Consider the following 22984-nt stretch of genomic DNA (forward strand, 5'->3'; position numbering starts at 1 on the left):
CAACTCACGTCCTGCCCTCGCAGTAGACAGGCTCTCACGCAGTCACACACCTTCCCCAGAAGTCTCCTCGCTACTCTGTCCCCTGGACTCCCCCAACCTGACATATACACAACAGGGGGGAGTTGGTTCTCCCCTGAGGTCTCCTCACCTCCTCTTTCCTTAGGGTTGGAAAGTGGGGTCAGGGTGCCCCTTGCAACCCAATTCCAATTGCAGAACTCAATCTTCCAAGCCTGAACAAAAAGGCCTATTTCTTTGAGGCTGTGCCATCACGAATTTATGTAGCACCCTCAACACCCGCTTGCTGCCATAATCTCCAACCTCCATCCTTCTGGTCTCTTGAACCCATTCATTGAGGACTAAGGAGAGAGCAAGCTGGTAAGTTGGGTCCTGCCATCTTTCTGGGCGACATTGAAGTCCATGTGGTCAGCCCATCAACAACCTGATGTCTTTTCCCTGCTGACGCTCTCCTCCACTCCTGACACATATGCCCCTTGGAACTGCAGTGCCTCTGAAACAGTGAACTCAGAACACTGCCCTCTGACCACCACTTCCCAGACTTCCACTCTCGCCCTCAGTTACTCTTTCCTCTTTTGACTTCACCAGGATCCAGGCCTTTGATTTTGTGTCTCTGCACCTGTCTTCGCGTCCTCTGGTTCCTCACCTCGGCCGTTCCCCTCCTGCACTATTCTTCCATCGCGCCTGCATCAACTCCACTGTCCAACCTCTCCATAACTGCGCACCTGGGCTGCTGGGTGCTGCAGCCAGAGACAACCGCGTGGCCCCGATGACTGAAGCCATGTTAACTTTGTGGTTTTCAGCCTCATCTGGGCTCCCAGGGCTGCCTGGTAATTCCACAATTTCCTGGCCGGCTCTCCCTCTGACCCCTTCTCAGGAGCTTTATCTTGAACCTTCTCAATTCTCCTGAAACCATGAGTTGCCCCACTCCTTAAACTTCACAGAGAAAAGGGAAGTCTTAAGATGGGACCCACTCTCTTCAACAACCTGGCCCCCAACTGGAGCCTAACCACGTGGTTGGCACTCAGGTATTTGTGGATGGAAACAGTGGGGTTCTGCCCACCCCCGTTTTCCCAGGGACCGTGTTCTGCCACTCATTCTGCCCTGCCCCTCCCCAGTGGCGTCAGCCCTTTCCATCAGCACTAAGCGTTCTCAAGCGTCCCCATTTCAAAATAACACTCCCTGGAGCAGCTGCCTTCCTCTCCCTTTCCCCCGCCTTAGCCAAACTTCTGTAAAGAGTTGCCTACAGACACTCTCTGCACGTCTTCGCCTTGCATCCACACCCCGATTTACCACCATCCGCCTTCTTCACTCCACTGAAATCACTCTCCTGAATGTCACCAACAGCCTCCTCCCCGGGACTAAACCCAAAGGGCAGGCTGCGGTGCTCACTTCTCCTTCTTGCCACAGACCACTCTCCCTTGTTATCTTCTCTTTCCTTGATTTTTAAGCTGCTATATTCTCCTGGCTCTTTGACATTTCTGGTTCTTTCTTCTCATTTTCCTTTTATGGGCAGCCTTCTTCTGCCTGTCCTTGAAGTCTGCATTTCTGTTTGATCCCAGGACCAGTCCTCTCCCATCTCTATCTCATCCTCCTGGCCAAGCTAATAAAAACGCATGGCCGGGCTTCCCTGGTGGCGCAGTGGTTGAGAGTCCGCCTGCCGATGCAGGGGACACGGGTTCGTGCCCCGGTCCGGGAGATCCCACGTGCCGCGGAGCGGCTAGGCCCGTGAGCCATGGCTGCTGAGCCTGCGCATCCGGAGCCTGTACTCCGCGACGGGAGAGGCCACAACAGTGAGAGGCCCGCGTACCGCAAAGAAAAAAAAAACAAAAAAAAAAAACGCATGGCCTTAAACTGTCATCAGAGCTGCCTGGTGGGCCCAGAGCTCTCTGCTGAGTGCCAGGCCCACACACCACAGCCTACATCTGGGCCTGATGGACCCTATAAGACACCTCAGACTCAACATATTCAAAACCAAATCCACCTCCCATCCACACCCACTCCTCCTGCACAAGCATACTTGCATCGTCTACTTAGATCCTTTTTGTCCTGAGGTCTCCGCACATTCCTTCTTCCTGGTTCACACCTTTCTATCCTCTTTGATCTAATTCTCACTCAGTCTTCAGACTCTCAATTTCAGTTTCTCTGGTAGAACTCTCCCGACTTCCCAACTCGAGGTCAGGCAGCTGCCCCATGAACTACTGCAGCATCGTTCACCAGTGCATTGATGTCACGTGATTACAACTGCCTGCTTACTTGTTTGTAACACCAACTGAGCTGTGAGCTTGGGGAGAGCAAGGATGACATCTGTTGAATTTACAGCACCTAGCATGGACCTGGCACATGAAAGGTACTACATAAACGTGTGGACCAAGTAAACAAATGAACAGTGAAATGTGAAAGTGAGATGATCTTCTGAGGTGTTCAACTCTTAAATGCATTATCTAGACATACAGGGTATCACAATATGATGCATTGTCATTTTATAAACTAAGGTATGCATCTTAATGGAAAATATGCTAAAATAATATAGCACGTATATAGCATTAAAAAGCAAATGCATTTCTTAATCACATTTAAGGAAATTACTATATCGAGATCATCTGTCCTGAACTCCAAACTTGAAATGATTACATTTATATGGCTGGGTTCAGTTTCAAATGCATGTGTTCCTAGCCACTTTGAGAATCTTTTAAAATTACTTTGAAATATATCCTCTTTTGAGAAGACTTGTGGTTGCCAAGGGGGAGGACTATATTCAATATCGTGATAAACCATAATGGAAAAGAATATGAAAAAGAATGTATGTATGTATATATGTGTATGTGTGTGTGTGTGTGTGTGTGTGTGTGTAACTGAATCACTGCTGTACAGCATAAATTAATACAACACTGTAAAGTCAACTATACTTCAATAAATTTTTTAAAAAAGAAAGCAACATATCTTCTTTTGTAGTAATTATTCTGAACCCATTTCGGCACACTGAGCTTCTACTTTTCTACCTTAACTACAATTAGGGGGACAAAACCACACACCAAAAATACCACTTTGTGCTCTTACGACACAAGGACATAAACTAACATTTGGAAAGGTCTTGACCTTTGCATGGCAGAATGGCAAATACATTTAAGTCTGGGTAAAAGGAAAAGACTCACAATACGATGCAAAACAAAATCTCGTTAATATTGCTCTCAGTGTTACAAGAAGGAAGAGAAGGATAAACTTGGAGACTGAGACGTTACTGATGGGAAGGAAACACCTTGAAGGACAGCAGTAAATGTGTTCAACAAGCAGACCTTCCATATCGAAGTCGGCCGCAACCTCCGCGTCTTCACCCAGCAGGGTGGAGCTTGTTGAGGACGGCAAGGGGACGCTGATTTTCTCTAAACTCATTTCTTCTTCCAAAGTTTTGATCCAGTCTGGGCTCTTTAAAGTAATAGTTATAGTCCGACCCAATAACTAGTTGAGTAAAAGAGATATAAAATAAAAATTCATTGCATGAAAATTCACTATCTTGGACTACAGTGCCTGCCTCAGTCATACTACGACAACAGTACAGGCTTCATTCAGCTGGACTCAATTCAACATAACCATTTCACATATACTGTATTCTTAACTAATTTTTTGTTTTGTTTTGGTTGGGTTTTGGTTTTGGGGTTTTTTTTTTTTGGCCGCTCCACGCGGCTGGCAGAATCTTAGTTCCCCAACCAGGGATCGAACCCGGACCCCCCCCTGCAGTGGAAGCACATAGTCCTAACCTGGGAATTCCCTTAACTAGTTTCAAATGTCCCCAACCCTCCCTTTAAAAGCCTGTGTTGCTAAATCTCAGGTCTTCTTTCTTAGGATGCACACAGATTTAAGTTTCCTTTGCTGCAGTAAGTATCTTTCCCTGGCCAGATATAAATTCACTGACAACTCTACTACAGAATTTTATACCTCCTATGATTTTGATTCACAGATTAAATAATTGTTCCTACATGAGACAACTAAAGAAAGGACAGTAGAAAATCCTTAAAATAATTTCCCTGTTCATTTGGGCCTTCCTAACTTGGTGTAATGGTCTTGAAAGGTGCTATACTGTCAAAGTAGTTTCAGCATTTCAAACGTCAGAAGAATATTGAGAGAATTTAAGACCATTTTAAATCTTCAACGAAAGTTAATCATTCTGAAAACAGAAAGACTGGTATCTGTGAAACTGGCACCCTGCCTTTCCTATAAATGTGGGAAGCTTTTAGACAAAAGTATAATCTAAAACAACCAACATATTATAATCAAGTTACACTGTCCTGTGGATGTATTAAAAAAAATACTTTCCTTACGTGCTATTGACATTAGAATTCTTTGAAGGCATAGGCTGGAGAGGTTGAAAGCTGCTGGCCTGAACAGCACAGCCGTGTTTAATAGGAATTTAGTGTCCACCCTGAGCTTTGAAGTCAGAGTCCTAAGAACTAATAATTCTTTACTCACTTATTAGACCAAATCAATTAAATTTCAGAACTTGGCAACAGGCTTCATATGCCATTTGTTACTTTTTAAAGTCAACAGCATTCTTTATATATTCACCAAAGAATACTAACAAGTATTCTTAAGCCTCAGTCACTATAATGGCCATTTAAGAGGCACTTCATCAAGAATATCCACTTGGCAGAGATCAGAGCCAAATGAAAAGAAAGAAATTTAGACAACAGAAAAGAAGATGCTTAAGAAGGTCATCCTTCAGGTTTGTCCTGCTTACGCTATATACTTTTTCCAGATTCTCCCCTGGATCGGAAGTGTTCCTATTGATCTTGTGTCTAGAAGATTTCAGGCTGGAACAGTGGTACTAACAAAGATAGACCAGAGGTTTGGAAATGTCTAACTTTCAAAAGGATAAATCAAACATTATTATGCACTTTCTCAAAACATTATTTTTTCAGAATTTTGAAAATCTTTTAAGGGAGCTAAGGGTGGGTCCTTTCTAAGAGCATAACATACATGACTATACTTGAGGGTGAGGAACAGAGCTGAAAAGGGAGGAAAAAAACAAACAAGGAAAATGATCAGGGGAAAGACAAAAGAAATATTCAGAAAGGGAATAAGAGCTGACAAAGAATGCCAAACTGAGAGCCGCTCTTAAATATTTACAGCACCATGGGAGAAGGAAGGGCTTTTTAAGATATCAAAGGTAGAACTAAGTTTAAAGATCAGTAATTTCCATATGGTGAAGACACAACAAAGTCATAAGGCAAACTGGGAAGAATATCTGCAGCGTATTATGAAAAGGGATTAACATCAAGGGAGCTTCAAAAGATGAATAGTACCCCAAGGGAAAAATGAGCTAAGGTCACAAACAGCTCGTCAGAGAAGTACAAAATGACCAATGAATTAAAAGAACTAGCAATCAAAATCTTAACACAGAAATGACATACTTCTAGTTTTTCAGACAGTCAAAGTTAAAAAACATCCAATACTGATTAGAATGTTGGATGTTAGGTAATCTGAGGCATAATACAACTAGATACATTCCTTCTGAAGAGCAGTTAGCCAACAAGTATCAACATTTAATATGTTAATATCTTTGTCGTAGCAAATTTACATTTAAGAATTTATCCTAAGGAATAATAGCTAAGCATTCAAAGTTAGAGCGTACACAGGGGTTCCCTGGAATGCTGGTTTTAGTAATTAAAAGTTGGAAACAGCCTCTTGCCTTCCAAGATGGCCCCCACTCTGTCTATGGAGTGTGTATCTCCCTGAATAAACCTTCTTTCACTTTACTATGTCTTGCTCTTGAATTCTTGCCTGCACAAAGCCAAGAACCCACACTTGGCGGCCATCCCAGGGACTCAGACATGACTTGGGATGTGACCATCCTCTCGCACCCCACTCTCTTTCCTGCAACATCTTTTCCGGCACCCAATGCGGGGCCTCAAAGGCCATAATCTCAATCCGCCTGTTGGGCTATGGCTCCCCTCTGAAGGGTGGCTGGGCCTTATCCTGAGCCATGGAGATTCGAGTAGCCCGTTAAGTGGCAGCTGACGTCGCCTGCAGGGTCTGGCAGAGAGCAGTTCTCTGGCCGTGAAGAAGCGCACTGAGGCCAAGGCTTTTCCCCCTCAGTCTTTCTCATTCTCCTATTGCTCTATCTTTTTGGACTTGAAAAGATCCACCCAGACGACCACCAAACATCCAAATTAAGACTGTGCGGCAAGTAATTGACAACTTGGTTGGGTCTAAAGAACTCCTGCCAGGGGGCTTATCGGGTGGCGCAGTGGTTGAGAATCTGCCTGCCAATGCAGGGGACATGGGTTCGAGCCCCGGTCTGGGAGGATCCCACATGCCACGGAGCAACTAGGCCCGTGAGCCACAACTACTGAGCCTGCGCGTCTGTAGCCTGTGCTCCGCAACAGGAGAGGCCGCGATAGTGAGAGGGCCGTGCACCGCGATGAAGAGTGGCCCCCGCTTGCCGCAACTAGAGAAAGCCCTCGCAGAGAAACAAAGACCCAGCACAGCCAAAAATTAAAAAATAAAATAAATTAAAAAAAAAAAGTTGGAAACAACCTAGATGTCTATTAATAGGAGTTTGGTTAAATACATTTATGTATTTATCCACATAATAAAATTAATTTTTAAATTAATGTTTAATTAAAATGCAGTCATTAAAAATGACATATTTGTTCATATAGAAAGATGTCCATGATATGTATATCTCATTTTTGTTAATATATATGAACATGTATATGTAATCCCATTTGTTTTAATATATATATATATGCCTATGTGAAGGTTAAGAAAAATTATTTTATAATGGTAGGACCAGAAGTGGTCTTTATTATTTCTTCATACTTTTCTGTGTTTCTCAATTTACTTTTGCATGAGCGTATTACTAATGCATTTGGGAAAAACAAGCAAAACCCTACAAAATCTGTTTCAAAAGCAATATACATATGGAAATCTTTTTCTCCAAGGAAGTAGAAGTTATGTAACAGAAGAGGAAGCTCAGGTAAATCTTTACCGAGTTGCCTGCCATTGGAGAAATTAGGCCTGGATTTTAGTCCATCCTATCTAGTGACCATATACTTAGATATATAGGATTTGTCTAAACGCATTCAGAAAAAACTAATAGACAGAACACTTTACAGGAGTAAAACTATTCCAGGACATTGATGTAAGTTTCCCACAATCAATGACATTTCAAATCGTAGGTTAGGAATATCTGCACTAATTACAAATTTCTAAAATGCCTCAATGGGATGGATTTGTTATCTACGGGAATTATTTTACCTACGCTTGAAAAAGGGACCTGGGTACCACAATCCAAGCCAATAAAACAAGTTCCTTGGAATAATGAGCACATTCCTCCTTTGTTTTCTTGTAAGTGAAGCATTTTCTTCCATTTGCTAGAAATCTTCTCTACTATATAGGTGAGCCAGAATATCTATTCCAATTAAACATTTTAAAGTTTTATATAAGAAAATATAATAAAATAAAATTTGGTAGTAAACATGTTTTCTTCTTAGTCTACATCAATGATTAACATCTCTAGGGTGGGACCAAAATAATCCTAAATTAGTCTGAAATCTAGTCTAAATAATAAATATTAAAGCACAACACTAGGTCTTTTATCCTCCTGAACTGGAAATACATTTAGATAATTTGCTGCATGTCTCTAAAAATACAATCTTCAGACACTTAATTACAGAATGGTTTAGACTCAACAAATGCTACCTTACCTCTTTACCATTCAGGCTCAGAACACTCAAGGCAGAGCTTCCCTCCAAAAATGTAACCCACATTTTATCTTCTACAAATCTTTAAGGAAGGGAAAAACAAACAATAAAAAACCCATAATTAATACCTAAGGTATAACTAGCCCAATGACTAGTCCAATGATTATCGATTAACAAGGGCTTATAGAGGCCAGGAAGGAAGAGCGAGAGCAACAGGGCCAGCGGTGACCTGGAGAGGGCACTCTTTCCCTAAAAGCATTCAAATTCAAATTTCTTTCAAATACTTTGTTAATAAAACAGCCTGCCAGAAGAAATGGACCGGTGGACCTCCAATTGTGATCCCTGCTAATCCAATCCTTCATTTCATGGACAAGGAGAAAAAGGGCCAGAGGTGAAGTGGCTTGTTCAAAGTGACCCTACGAGAATAAAATACAGGGCTAGGACCCAATTCTCCTGACCCTGTAGTCCAGTATTATGTATTTTCACTGTCTCAGTGACTTTCCTGAAGCAAATTTCCTTTGACCAAGAAAGAAGACAGGGAGTTGTCACAAAAAAAAAAAAAAAAAATTGATATCAGTCAATCAATCAATCAGACTGGCCCCAAGGAGCCTTAGATTATGGTCTTTGTTTTTATTCAATGACAGGCATTTAAATGACTTCAAAGGCCTGTGCTATCATTCTAAGTTTATAGTTTTGAAGTAAGAAATAAGAAACCCCCAAAAGGAAAAATAAAAAGGATACTGGAACAAGCTCTGAAGGAGATGGTCACTGATACATAATAATGTTATCATGAAACAAGAAAACAAATTACAACATTATCAGTCTTATTTACAGAAACAATTTTACCAGTTGAACTACTCCCAACTGTATAAATCAAGTTCAGAAATCCTTGCAGATTTTTCAGATGAGAGACAGTAAAACATGTACATGCGTACATACCCACACACACACAAAACATAGGTAAGAGACTCAATTTCTCTGGCATAAAGTTACTAAATTGCAGGATGCTGCCATTTGAAAGACACAGGGACATCATTCCTACCTAAAGACTATGAAGGGGATCTTTTTCAAATCGTTGGCAATGGGCCAGATCCACCCTCCAAAGGTTATAATCACTATCAACAGGCTGCATTTACGCTGCACCAGTCTCCCCCACGCCAAACCCTATTTGTTCTCTGATACTGGTACCAAAGCGTCTGTGGCCATGTGGCAGGGCTAATCTCTTGGTCCTATTCTTACGTGGCAATGTGCCCCCTATACATTTTGAACTTTAACAAGAGATTCTGGTTCTGATATCCATGGATTTATGTAGGACCTTTTAGAAGCTGTATTTTCTTCCTTTTCTTCACTCACGAGGATAAAAGCTTCTAGACTTTTCCCCCAATTAATATAAGTATCTAAATTTGCCCCATCTACATTTCCAGGGGATCTCTTACTTACATATGAAGACTTCACTCATTCCCTAATGGTTTGCCTTATTCCAGAGCAAAAAGTGATGATCAGTTTAGCCTACCAGTGACAGTAGTCCTGTCCTTGTTTACTTTCATTGTCTGCTTTTTCTATTCTAACTTGGTTGTCTAAGGTGTAACAACCAGAATATTCCAGGTGAGGAGGCACAGCATATAATATTAGGATAATGCCTTGTTTTGTTACCAATTCTTTTTCCAATGATAACAAGCATTTTGGGGAAAGTTTTCAGCTCCAATTTAACACCAAGTTCTTTAGAGACCAGGATAAAGGCAGACAGGTCCTTTTCCTGCATCAGTCTTTCATCCCTTATGCACACTCTGGGTTCTCTCTGGCCCAGTGCAATATTTTAACTTGCTCAAAAGGGCATTTATCTGCTACTGTGCTGCCCACTCACACAGTCCATGTGATGCTCCCGGTGGTTTGGCATTTCTGTACTTGGCAAAGCTTACTGTCATCTGGAGATTTCACCATGTACTTGCTAGAGTCTTAAGCTCTCTAGACATTTTTTGTTTCATTTTAAACCTTTGGGGTAGATCTTTGTCAAATGATTTCAGGTTAAGTCTAAATACAATTTCCTCTCTACTTTCCCATTTACTCTCAGAAAGGAGAGTAAGGTTTCCCAGGCATGCTCCTCACTCCAGAAGAAACTATCCCATCTTCCTTCTGTGGAGTATTCTGTGCAGCGTCTAGGAAAGCCATTACACACATGCTGATATTCCCTAGATTCCAAACAGGAATTGGGTCTTCCATTTGTCCTCTGCTCTGCCACAGCACCTAATATAGAGATCTGCCCACTAACTAGCTATAAAACATCCCTAAATAAACAGAGGAACAGCACAGAAAGGAATTGGATAGTACCTCTTCCCTACGGAATTCAATACATGTTATTCAGTCTCTCAAGATTGCTGGGCATTTGGAATAGGTCGTTTTTTTAAACCACACAAGAGGCATCTGGTTCTGCAAAAGGCAGATGGTTAAGTCAGTGATGGAAACCAAGACGGGAAAGAATGACTCCTGACTATTCACCTGGCAGGGCTGCTCCTCCATCAGATGGAAATTAAACGACTTAAAATTACAGAAAACATCAAATTTCTTAAACCGAGGGCAGAAAAGTCACTCCGCTTTACTCCTGTCACTCCTTAAAAAAATGAAATAGCAATCACATGTTCATTCTTCTGTAGGGCTTACATGTTATAACGTATAGGAATCCTGGGAGAACACATCTAAATGTGCACCTATTCTTGTCATCAATTGTTCATATGAAGTTTTACTACTCAACTTTAAACTTTCTAAGTAGCAAGTCCAGTTTCAAAACCTGTGAGCTCTTTGAATAATATTTCTATAGTATGATTCGCCTTCAGTTCGGAAATACAAATACTCATATGCTATTCAAATGCTAAATAAAGTGATTTCTAACACAGAAAATATTATTTACAAATCATGAGCTGCTTTTGGACAATGAATATTTTACTTACCTTATGAGTATAACTTCACCAAAATTTGTAAACTGTTGCAGAAGTTCATCAATCAAAGCATCATCGAAAAAATTCTTTTCTGGTAGAGAACTTTTGATTGAGACCAACACCGTACCATCTGGTGGACCCTGAACTGCAATTACTTCTTTATAAATGTTTTGCCTCTCTTCAGCTTCCACTTCAAATATATCGATGTCAATCAGGGCAACGACAGGCCTTAGGCATAAAGGAAGGAAGATGTGTTAGGAACATTTAAGGAAGGATGTATTTCAAATAAATTTCAAGCACAATTAGGAATACAGAGACTGTTTAAACCTATGGTCAGAAGTCTTCAGCTCGGCCCTTCCGTAGTGCAGCAAAGTGCCAGGAGTCCACGTGTAGAGGATTTTGCTTCCATCTTGAAAACTAGCATTTAGGAGATCTAAATCTTCAGCTGCAGTCAGAATAAAACAAAACATAGGAGAAGCCACCTGAGCATGACCAATCGTGTGGAGCTCGTTCATTTCACTGGCTTCAGTTGTCTGAGGCTGGGAAGCCAGACACACTTGCTAACAGGCAAGAAGTCTAGACACCGTTAAGTTAAAAAGGTTTCTTGGTGAGGTTATCATGTTATGCTTTACTTAGTTAAAATTAAGATGAGCCTTTACTCTGAGGCTACTTAAAGGCCTGTGACCAGAGAGTGTTTCAAAAATAACCGAACAGACAGGTAGCAGTTCAAAATATCTGCAAACCACTTGAGTTATTCAAATTAGAAATCTTAATTAGCATTCAGTTGACAATTCCGTAAAAATGTTTCCCTGCTTCTCTTTGTATGACACTACATCACTGAAAGAAAACAAATTGAAAAATTAAAGTATTACAAGCAGGTCTGAGAATTTTTTTTTAAGTTTTATATTTAAATTGAATTTATTTTATTCTAGATAACCTGTGTTGAAAAAAAAATAGTAGTCCTCCTCGCCTTATTTGATATTTGTATCATTCCCTTCTTCCTTGTAAAATTTGCACTAGTTCACTTAAATGAAGAAGTCCATTTCCCAACTTTCCCAACCTGATCTATCAAAAGGCCATTTCCTTCTTCTCCAGAGGACACGGTCTGTCCATGCAGGGGTGCGGCACTTTTCACTGGTGTCGTAGTCATCAGAAAACAAATCATATTTATATGTTGGAGCAAAGGTTACTTTTCCTTCTAAAAATCCTCTAAAAATCTAAAATAAACATACATAAAGTAAGTTATTCAAAAAGGCAAAAACGTTCTGTTTTCATTCAGGCAGCCATGCATTAAATGTCTATTATGCACTGGAGACTCATGAAATGTATGTGCCTCTGATGAACACTTCTAACTGAATGGAACAGAGCTTAAGAAAAAATAACCCAAGACGTGGGCTTTATCATGCCACTTGTCTGACATTTGATTAAGCAAAGTACAAAATCGTGAACAATGGAATTCCACCAGACTTTTGAGCTACATGACACATTTAAAACTGTATGGGATTTTGGAAATCAAATAGTTTGATGTCTTATTCTCAAATGAGGAATTGGGGCCTAAGAAGGTTACAGGGTATCCATCAGAATTTATTGGGGCCTGAGAAGGTTACATGGTATCCATCAGAATTTAATTCTGATGACCAGAAAGATACCATATCAAGTGGCTTCAATCACCTCTTCTTAAAAAACTTTTTTTTTAAATAAATTCTTCCAACTTTTGTGGTCACAAGTTTTTAGAACTAAGTCTCAAAAAGGCAGATGATATGAGAAACAACAACATCAAAATAAAGCAAATTACCACAGGATCTTAAAGCCAAAAAGCTCTAGCCCTGACAAGTAAGATTCTAAATTCGCTATTACTGAAAGAAAAAATGTATATTCTTCTACTTGAAAGTGAATCTTAGGGAGACACAATATATTTTTCCTCCTGGAAATTATTATGAGTTTTCCTTTCCTTTTCTTTTTTTAAAAGAGAAGGCAGGGCTTCCCTGGTGGCACAGTGGTTGACAGTCTGCCTGCCGATGCAGGGGACACGGGTTTGTGCCCCGGTCCGGGAAGATCCCACATGCCGCGGAGCAGCTGGGCCCGTGAGCCATGGCCGCTGAGCCTGCGCGTCCGGAGCCTGTGCTCCGCAACGGGAGAGGCCACAACAGTGAGAGGCCCGCGTACCGCCAAAAAAAAAAAAAAAGAGAGAAGGCAATTTTCTACCTGTTAAACTATAGATATATATCTACTAAGTATAAAGAGACTCCAAGAGGTTAAAAAAAAAAAAAAGCAACACTTTAAGAAAAGTATGTTTTCATAATCAAAGGTCCCTTCTTCCCAATGCAAGTATCTTAAGTATGTATCTACCTGTCCAGCATTTTTCTGGTTGATAAGCTGATCTCCTGCTATAAGAGAATCCCAATTTTGCTGTCTTATGAGCTCTTTCACTTCTTCATTAGGAAGATCGATTCGGTAGTTGAAATCACCACACCAAAATACGTAGTCATGGGAGAACAGCATCCTCCCCTGGAAGCCAAGAGAGAATTTTAAACAATTAAAAAAATGTTTTACAACTTCTTCTTTGCCTCACCCCTGCCATGCCCCACCTATTTAACCCCACAGTAATTACACATGAAGTACCTAATATTTAGGTGAACAATGCTGACATTTCTAGGAACTACCTTAAATTTTCAAAAACTGATATAGAATTTGGGGTAAATTGAAACACATTTCAAAGCTTCCTCTTCAAAAACAAGCCACAAGAGTTTACCATTGGAAAACTCAACTTCCGCGCTATTTCCACAAAATCTTCATTTCGTTCTTTGACCTGCGATTGTCCTGCAGCAAAGTGGCTGCAGACGAAGCAGAGGCTTGTGGTGTGGAACAGCATTCGTATTGCGACTGCTCCCTTATTTCCAGTTGCGCCTCCCATTCCAGTCTTCACAGTATCAACTGCAACATCCCTTTAAAAGGAAGAATTCTAAGTCAAAGATCAGAAATTCCAATAGTTCCGTGTGCATAAGAAAATAGGAATGTCTGTTACATGATTATAACATCACACATTGTGGGGCACTTTGAGGGCAAGCCTGTGAAAGAGTACAGTGAAACTATTAGTGATTCTTTACTCAAGAACACATTTAAATAGAGTTACCATATGATCCAGGGATCCCACTCCTGGGCATACATTGGGAGAAAACTATAATTCTAAAAGACACATGCACCCCAATGTTCACTGCAGCACTATTTACAATAGCCAAGATATGGAAGCAACCTAAATGTCCATCCACAGATGAATGGATAAAGAAGATGTGGTACAGGGACTTCCCTGGTGGCGCAGTGGTTAAGAATCCGCCTGCCAAAGCAGGGGACACGGGTTCAAGACCTGGTCTGGGAAGATCCCACACGCCGCAGAGCAACTAAGCCTGTACACCACAACTACTGAGCCCGCGTGCCACAACTACTGAGGCCCACGTGCCTAGAGCCTGTGCTCTGCAACAAGAGAAGCCACCACAATGAGAAGCCCGTGCACCGCAACAAAGACCCAACGCAGCCATAAATAAATAATTTTTAAATAAATAAATTTAAATCTTCAGAAAAGTTTAAAAAAAAGAGTAAGTACTACTTTATAAACAAAAAAAGAAAAGAAAAGAAAAGAAGATGTGGTATATATATACAATGGAATACTACTCAGCCACAAAAAATAATGAAATAATGCCATTTGTGGCACCATGAATAGACCTAGAGATTGTCATGCTAAGTGAAAGAAGTCAGAGAAAGACAAATACCATATCGCTTATAAGCAAATGAACTTATTTACAAAACAGAAGTAGACCCACAGACACAGAACACAAATTTATGGTTACCAAAGGAGAAGGGGGCTGGTGGGAGGGATAAATTAAGAGTTTGGGATTAACATATACACACTACTATATATAAAATAGATAACTAATAAGGGCCTAGTGTATGCCACAGGGAACTCTACTCAATACTCTGTAATGGCCTATATAAGAAAAGAAGCTAAAAAAGAGTGGATATATGTATATGTATAACTGATGCACTTTTCTGTACACCTGAAACTAACACAACATTGCAAATTATACCCCAATAAAAATTTTTTTAAATAATAAAATAAAATAAAACATAACCAACAAGGACCTACTGTATAGCACAGGAAACTATACTCAATATTTTGTAACAACCTATTAGGGAAAAGAATCTGTAAAAGAATAGATATACATACAAATGTATAACTGAATCACTTCGCTGTATACCTGAAACTAACACAACATTGTAAGTCAACTATATTTCAATTAAAAAAAAAGCTCATTTAAAAACAAGAACCATGAACAAGTGTTTCTCTGAAGCCACAAACATGACAGGCCTTTTTATTATCTGATGTTAGGAAGCAGCCTTAGGAGAGCGATCTGTTTACTGACCTGATGAACGGAGCATGTTGTGGTCTGATAAAAACAAACAGACAGACGCCCACCAACTGCTCGGAGGCTAGCAGCACATACTTGTTGTCTCTGGAGATGGTCTTCTGAAGTTCCACAGCCCAGAGCTTCTGATTTGTTGTGCTAACAGAAAATATTAAAAAGGGAATCTTCAAAAAGATGGTGACAGTAATATAGCCTGTTTTATAAGACAGTTGTCAATTATACCTTTATATGCCCACATTTAATAAAACTACTGACGTCACGAAATCCACACCAACAGTGAAGTCTTTACGCGGGCTGGGCTTTTTTGTTTGTTTCCTTTGAAAAGGAAAACCCAAAATTTAGCCAAAAGAACACCCACACTTCAAAGTCTATCCTATTACCCCCTTACAAAGAAAATATGAGCTTACTGATTAAATGAGTGCTCACCGTGTGAGTAATCTCAAGCTTGTATACTGTATTTTTTCTTTAGTATTCATTGGGATAACAGAGAAGAACATGCTTCCAGATACATTCCCCTGCCTTTTCTTATTTTTATGGGTTATAGTATCTTAAAAAAAACTTATAATGGAAAAATTTAAACATCCACAAAAAAGAGATACTCATAAAATAAACCACCGTATACCCATTATCCAGCTTCAACGTTTATCAACATTTTGCCAATCATTCTTCTTCCATACCCCCTCCCCTTTTTTTAAACCTGAAATATTTTAACACAAATCTGAGACATAGGCCATTTCACCCAGAAACACGTTGGTATGCACCTGTAAATGCAACAGGACATTTTCATTTTTGCGTAGTCACAATGCCATTATCACACTCAAATATTAACAATTCTTTAGTATCATCTAATACTCAGTTCATATTTAAATTTCCCTGATTATCTAAAAAAAACTCTTCTTATAGTTGGTTTCTTTAAAACAGGGTCCAAATAAGGTCCACACATTGCATTTGCTTGTCTCTTAATCTCTCTTAATCTTTAGCAGTCTCTCAGCTCCCCCAACCCTCTTTTTAACACTATTTATTTTTTAAGAAGCTGGGCTATTTGTCTGTAAAATGTTTAACAGTCTGGGTTTGTCTGATGTGTCTTCATGGTACCTTGTCCCTCTGTCAGGTTTGTTTTAAACTGGTTACTCTAGAAGCTTGATTAAGAAACATTCAATTTTATTGATTTGTTTTGGCAAAAATAACCTCACAGGTGGTATAGTCACCCTTGCATCATAGCAGGAACTAATCTCTGTGATATTACACCCGATAGGCTGTTAGGACCGTGACAATTGACTCATTGTAATAAAAAGTTCCCCCACTGATCCTTCTTCTAAGGTTTTAACATCGACTGATGATCATTGCCTAGATCCATTATTTCATTAGGGGTTACAACATGTTGACTTCATAATTTCAGCATTCCATGGGCATTTGTAATAAGTTGGAATTCTTCTATAAACAACTTCTCTCTTATCAACTACTCAGTTATTCTGAAACACAGTTCGTATAAAGAAGGTAGCAAAAATGCTTGAGTCTTTCTCTTTATACATTTTCAGAGTATTAAGTTTGTGCCCAAGAACCTCCAATGGCGAGCAAAAACAATCTTCTCGTAGTTCCAGGTCATACAAACGATAAACGGTAAGCCAGAATACGACCTCACATCCACCCATCTAATCTAGCTAACACTATGCCACACTGCCTCCAAAATACAAATTCAGAGCACGGATTCCCTACCAACCCCACCACCAAGACTTGGATTCTGAAAACAGAACGACAGCTTTCATCCCTTTCTTCAGCTCTCTCAATGAACCCTGATCACTCTATTGCAAACCACACACGCCTCCCCACCTCCGCATGCCCAATCCCCTGACCTCTATCTATCTACTTTCGGTTGCACCTACCGTCTTCTAACATGCTATATAACTTACTTATTCGAGCTGTTTATTGTCTGTCTCCTCCACTAGAAAAGAAGGTGCACACAGGTAGGGATATTTGTCTGTTTTATTCATTTGATGTATCTTCAGCACTTAGGGTAGGTGCTCTGTAGATATTGGTTAAATATATGAATGAATAATCACCATTTTCATTAAAGAATAATTTGATTAATCTCTACTTAGACCAACAACTGAACAATGTGTTTGGTACTGGGAGCCCTCAGAATATGTTCTAAGACCTGAATCTGTATTTTCAGGAAAGAGTCAAACAGCAAAATGAATGAAGTCGGAATTCTTTTCTACTTCCCTGTATAAATTGTTATTCACTTTAGCTAAGAAGAAAGTTGTCATTTTCAAGACTGATGACTATAATAACATACTATTTCAGCCCATAATTTTATTCTGAAAATCTTTTTTAAAAAGTCACAAAAGAGGACTTCCCTGGTGGCACAGTGGTTAAGAATCCGCCTGCCAGTGCAGGGGACACGGGTTTAAGCCCTGGTCTGGGAAGATCCCACATGCCGTGGAGCAACTACGCCCATGCACCACAACTACTGAGCCTGCGCCCTAGAGCCCGCGAGCCACAATTACTGAAGCCTGCACACCTAGAGCCCGTGCTCCGCAACAAGAGAAGCCACCGCGATGAGAAGCCCGTGCACCACAACGAAGAGTAGCCCCCGCTCGCCGCAACTAGAGAAAAGCCTGCACTCAGCAACAAAGACCCAACGCAGCCAAAAGTAAAATAAATAAATAAAATTTAAAAAAGAAAAAGATTCTTTAAAAAAAAAAGTCACAAAAGATGGGCAACTACTCAACTTTTAAAGCAAGCATCATTTCTTAAAATAAAACACTTAAGCTTTCAATTTCACTAAAATAATCCGTATTTGTAATAACACTTCAGAACATCAGTTCTCTGCTGTGGTCAGAGAACATCCCTGAGGATCCCTAAAACCCATGAGGTCAAAACTGTCTCCCTAATATCGCTAAGAGATTGCCTTTTTCACTGTATTGACATTTGCACGATGGTGCAAAAACAATAAGTGCCGATGTCTTAGCAGGAATCCAGGCACCAAACCGTACTAGTATTCCTTATCATCTTTACCCCCATGCGCTCACAGTTTTAAAAAATGCCATTTCACCTAAGAAAATCCTGATGAAGCAGTAAACATTATTAACTCTGTCAAAGCTCAATCCTTGAGTCCCATCTTTATAGTATTCTGTGTGATGAATGGACAATACACATCGAGCACTTCGCTGCATACTGAATGCATACACCCTGGCTGTTTCAGAGAAAAGCACCTGATACTTTGAGTTCAGAGCTGAAATGCCCCTTTTTTCATAGAATGTAAGAAAGAACGAGTGACAGACTACGGTTATTCAGATTTAGATTATTTGGCAAACAGTTTTTCAGCCAAGTCTGTGTTTTCAAGGGAAAAAAAAATAGCATCTATTTCCAAAGATAAAATTTATGTTTTCAAGCAAAAATGAGAATCTTGATAAACCTGTATCTGCTCCTCTGATCTTGACAGCTTCCACACACTTGACGAATTTGCTGATGAGATGAGTGATGAAATGAACCAATATAATGTTTAATATTGTACAATGAAGCGTGTCAAAATTTGGAAGATCTACATAACTCAATGAACTAATATGCTCCAAATGACCAACACATGATGTTTCAAAATCATGCAAGGGTAAAAGATAGACCAATGTTTTAATATAACTGAGCACAAAAAGGTCATCGCTATGGTTTCAGATTCCACACTGCAACTAACCTTTGGGAAACTATTTGTTAAGTGGTATCAGAGAAGAAATGGTCTGAAAAGGCTATTAAGATATTTCGGTTTCCAGCTACATATTTATGTGATTTTCTTCATATAATTCAACCAAAACAACATATTGCAACAGACTAATGCAGAAGTAGATGTGAGAATACAGCCGTCTTAAGCCAGATTCTAACGACATTTGCAAAACTATCAATCAATGCCATCCTTCTCAGTAAATTTTTGTTTTGGAAAACAGCTACTTTTCAGGAAGAAAATGTGTTATTCATGCTAACATGTATGAGTTTATTATCACTGTTATTTTTAAATGAATTAAATGTTTTAAATTTTTCATTTCTAATGTGATATATATCAAGAGATAAAACTCACATAAATAAAAGTTCTTTAAGATTTTTAATATGTTTAAGAGTTTAGAAAGACCTGAAACCAAAAAGTTTGAGAACTGCTGTTTTATAGTTTAAAAAGCATCTTCACATATATTCTCTCAATCTATCCTTGTAACAAGTACTTAGTTATCTGCTCCCCACGCCCGTCAACTAGAAAGTTTCCCTGTGTGTTACCTGGCTGGCTTACCTTGCATTCACAATGTTTCCAGCATTCAACTCTACCATTTCCTCAAAACCAATGGCAAATATATCAGTTGGTTTACTTCTTTTATCTACAATGAAGCATCCAGGAGAGACTTTTAAGAGATGGCCTTAGTTAAATGGCAAACCCCCTACCCCCCAACCCAACTAAGATCAACATCAGATCTCATAAAAGTCCACTTTTGTGTTTCAAGTTTAACCAAATTCAAATTAAAGGCAAAACCCCCTGAGGGGGACAAAATTACTTTCCATTTAGTTTCTGTTTAGGTGACCTAAGTTTGCCTATCTAAGACTGTTATTCTTGAAGATCCTTAAGTCCTTTCAGAAATCATTTTGAAAGAATTCTTGTTAAAGTTTGTACCATGGACAGCAGAGAAACAAGCCACTTCTCAAAGGCTAAAGTGACTCAAAATGGAGAGGGAAAGAAATTTTTCAGAAAGGGTACAAATAATAAAGTGGTTGAGTAACAGTCTCAAATTAGAGGAAACAGTTGAGAGGGATTTTTTACACTTAAATTTGAAGATTCCTAAGTGGAAGCAATCTAGGAAAATGAGAAGAGTCAGGGGCTCAGACTAACCCGTCTGTTCTAGCCATTAGCTCTCTCATAGCTGACAAGACCAAAAGAGAACAGAGCTGCTTTAGATAAGCAACCCCAGGGTACTTTGGGTGTCCCAAGCATTCAGAAATGAGGATAAATAGCTAGAGAAAGAACTTATAAATACTATGAACAAATACTGAGAAAAAAAAAATTTATTGACTGCTGTTACGTGCAAGGCTTATATACAAATCTTCTCATTTACTACACAAACACCTTAGGAGACAGATTATATTTGCCTTTTATTTACAGACAGGAAACTGAGGCTTTGGAGAACCTAAGCAACTTGCCCAAGTTCCCAAATAAAATGCAGTGGCCCAACTCTGGAACGAAACTGCCTGAGTTCAAACCCTGGCTGTGTCACTACTAGCTGAATGACCTTGGGCAGGTCACTTCTCTCACTGTGTCTCAGTTTCTCATCTGTGAAACTGGAATAATAATAGTGACGGTATATTAGGTCTGTTACAAGGATTAAATGAATAGATGTAAAGTAGTTAGAATTGTAGTATTAGCTGTTATTTTATTATTACTGCAACAACAGTTTCAAGTTAGGTTCAGTGTAAATGAAAAGGGGCATTTTAATAAAAGTTTAGGGAAATTCCCAGGGTTTAAGGTGCGACTGATTAAAGACAACTAAAAAAGGAAAATCTGCATCTCACAGTATTTCCTATGTACATCACCTTCATAAATAACACTTGGTAAATGTGTACCATTTGAAAAAGGAATTAAAGTTGACTTAAACGAAGAGGGCCTCAAATCCATGACTCTGGATAAAATCTGAATACAAGCATCCTCAGCTCAGTGTTTGGTTCTGGCTATTAAGAGCTTGGTGGCAGAGTACCCAAACTGAATGACAAGTACCGTTTGCTATGAAGGGCCAACAAACGTCAAAACAAGTTTTGTAAAACTGCTCATGATCACCCTATTTCTTATCTTAGCAAATAAAGGACTGTATTTGAAAAATAGAACATATTAAATTTGAAAAATTATCAATCATAAAATAAGCTTGCTTTGTATCAGTCTAAAGAATAAAAACAGAACTAGTTTTTCTTATATGTGTAGTTTCCTTAAAGATATCAATTTATGTACGGATCCAATTTCCTGAGAATCAAATAACAAAGAAAAGGATTTTTTATTTTACCATGTTTTCTTATGAAGTAGTAGATAAAGGTGTAGGAATACAAAAGACCTAAGATTTGAACAGATTTACCTATAAGAATGTTGGTCTTCAAATGTATAAATCCCAGTTTCTTTTATAAGGTAATGCATACTGTGAAGTGCCACATTTCTTTTCTAGATTAATAAATCACAGTCAGGGTTAATTAATTAAATCCGTATTATAAAAAGCCAACCTTGAAACTCCTGGATGCCAGCTAACTTGGGTGCATCGAGAAGCCAGTCAGTGAGGGTCTGATTCTTAAAGGCTATGCTGCGAAACTGCTTCCCGCCATTCACATTCCAGGTGCCCACACATACTCGAATTTTCTTGGGCTTTGAATACTTGTAGAAATTCTCACACAGGCTCTTTAGAACTTTAGAAGATGCTAATCGAGAACAAAACACAACAGAATTTTGGCTGCATTTAATCATTTAAAAAAAAGTGATTTTCATGACTGAGAAATGATGGCTGGAAAGTACAATTACCACCATCAGCACAAAGAAGCATCAGATACATGCATAAGCACAAAAAAGACAGCCTTGAACACAGAGCCCAGCACAATGCAATTAACCAACGCAACTTTAAAAAAATCATACATTAAGTACAATAGCCCAAGTAAAAAAACTATTACAAAATTAATGCAGCAACAAAAAAACATGCAGAACAGACAGTTCTGTTTCACGGAAATGGTACACTATTTTATGAAATACAAAAGCAGAGACTGCACATTTTTAGGAATATAACAACTGACTTTCATACAGCTTTCATTCGGAGGCTAGTAAAAATATGTTACTTCTCCCCAAACAAAAACATTCAAGAGCCATTACATTTAGGATTCTAGCTACTGACAGGTGGTTTGATGAATAATGGCTCCGTGACAAAAACACAAATTATGGACAATAATGAGAGGATGGAGATGAAGCCATGACTAAATGCCTCCCAGCTCAGAGGAGACACCAAGTCCTTACAAACGTTCTGCAAGACCCCAAACAACCTGCCCCGCCTTTCTGCCCTCACCTGCCACCCCATCCCTGTTCTCTCACTGCTCAGCCACTGGACCCTCACAAGAATGGACGCTCCATGAGGGCAGAAATGGTCTAATATCCCTAGTGACTAGAAGAGTGCCTGGTACATAGTAAGTGCTCAGTAAGTAATGGTTAAATGAATAAATGTTCAATACATTTTGAATCCTCAATCCTTTCCCCACCTATTTTTTTGACTTCCACCTATCCTTCTTCCTCCTAAACCATGCTTCATTTAGGTTAAGTCAAATCCTTGGCACTTAAATTAATAGAGCCTTAACAGGACTTCAATCTAAAGACAGAGAAGATGCCCTTAACGGGCGGTTAACTGGCAAGAGGAAAGGGAAATCACAACGGTGCTCACCTTTCGCCACAGGATCTTATTTTATTACGGTATTAATTATTATTGTTGGATACCAAGGTACATACAGCAAGCAGTCTTGTGAGAGAACGAGTGAAAGAGGCAAATAACTTTTTCGGATTAGAGTGAAAATAGTTTGACCTGTGAATCCCATGAAAGGACTGCTGATTTACACGACAAGCACGTCCCCACTGTTCCCAGGGGCAGGCGTGTACATTTCTAGCCCTCTTGCTATTTGATTTGATTACTCATATAGAGGTGTCCAGTGGTAATGAAAGCAGATTGTTTGTTCTGGCCTGCTGGTATGGTTAACTGAAAGCCTGCTGAACCTGGATAAAGAATAATTCTCTATTACTACAGATTATCACTGGTCTTTCTAATTGAAGTCATTGCCATTGTTACTGCTAGAAAACAGCTTCTACAATCTTTTCTACATCAAAACACAAGCTCCATAATGATTTAACAGCTTAAAATATCCAGCAAGACAA

At 39.4% G+C, this 22984-nt stretch overlaps 1 protein-coding gene across 1 annotated transcript in view; it reads right to left on the bottom strand.

Moving 5' to 3' along the window:
* SYNJ1 (synaptojanin 1) overlaps window positions 1-22984 on the bottom strand; it is an 89568-nt gene that overhangs the window by 16946 nt on the left and 49638 nt on the right. Inside the window, 10 exon segments of the mRNA XM_024758327.1 lie at window positions 3312-3474; window positions 7722-7800; window positions 10664-10879; window positions 10979-11096; window positions 11712-11868; window positions 13001-13159; window positions 13404-13596; window positions 15070-15210; window positions 19346-19430; window positions 21307-21498. Of these exon segments, the coding sequence (XP_024614095.1) occupies window positions 3312-3474; window positions 7722-7800; window positions 10664-10879; window positions 10979-11096; window positions 11712-11868; window positions 13001-13159; window positions 13404-13596; window positions 15070-15210; window positions 19346-19430; window positions 21307-21498 (1503 nt within the window).

The sequence above is a fragment of the Neophocaena asiaeorientalis genome, unplaced genomic scaffold (assembly GCF_003031525.2).
Source record: "Neophocaena asiaeorientalis asiaeorientalis breed wild unplaced genomic scaffold, Neophocaena_asiaeorientalis_V1.1 scaffold45, whole genome shotgun sequence".
Classification (NCBI taxonomy): domain Eukaryota; kingdom Metazoa; phylum Chordata; class Mammalia; order Artiodactyla; family Phocoenidae; genus Neophocaena; species Neophocaena asiaeorientalis.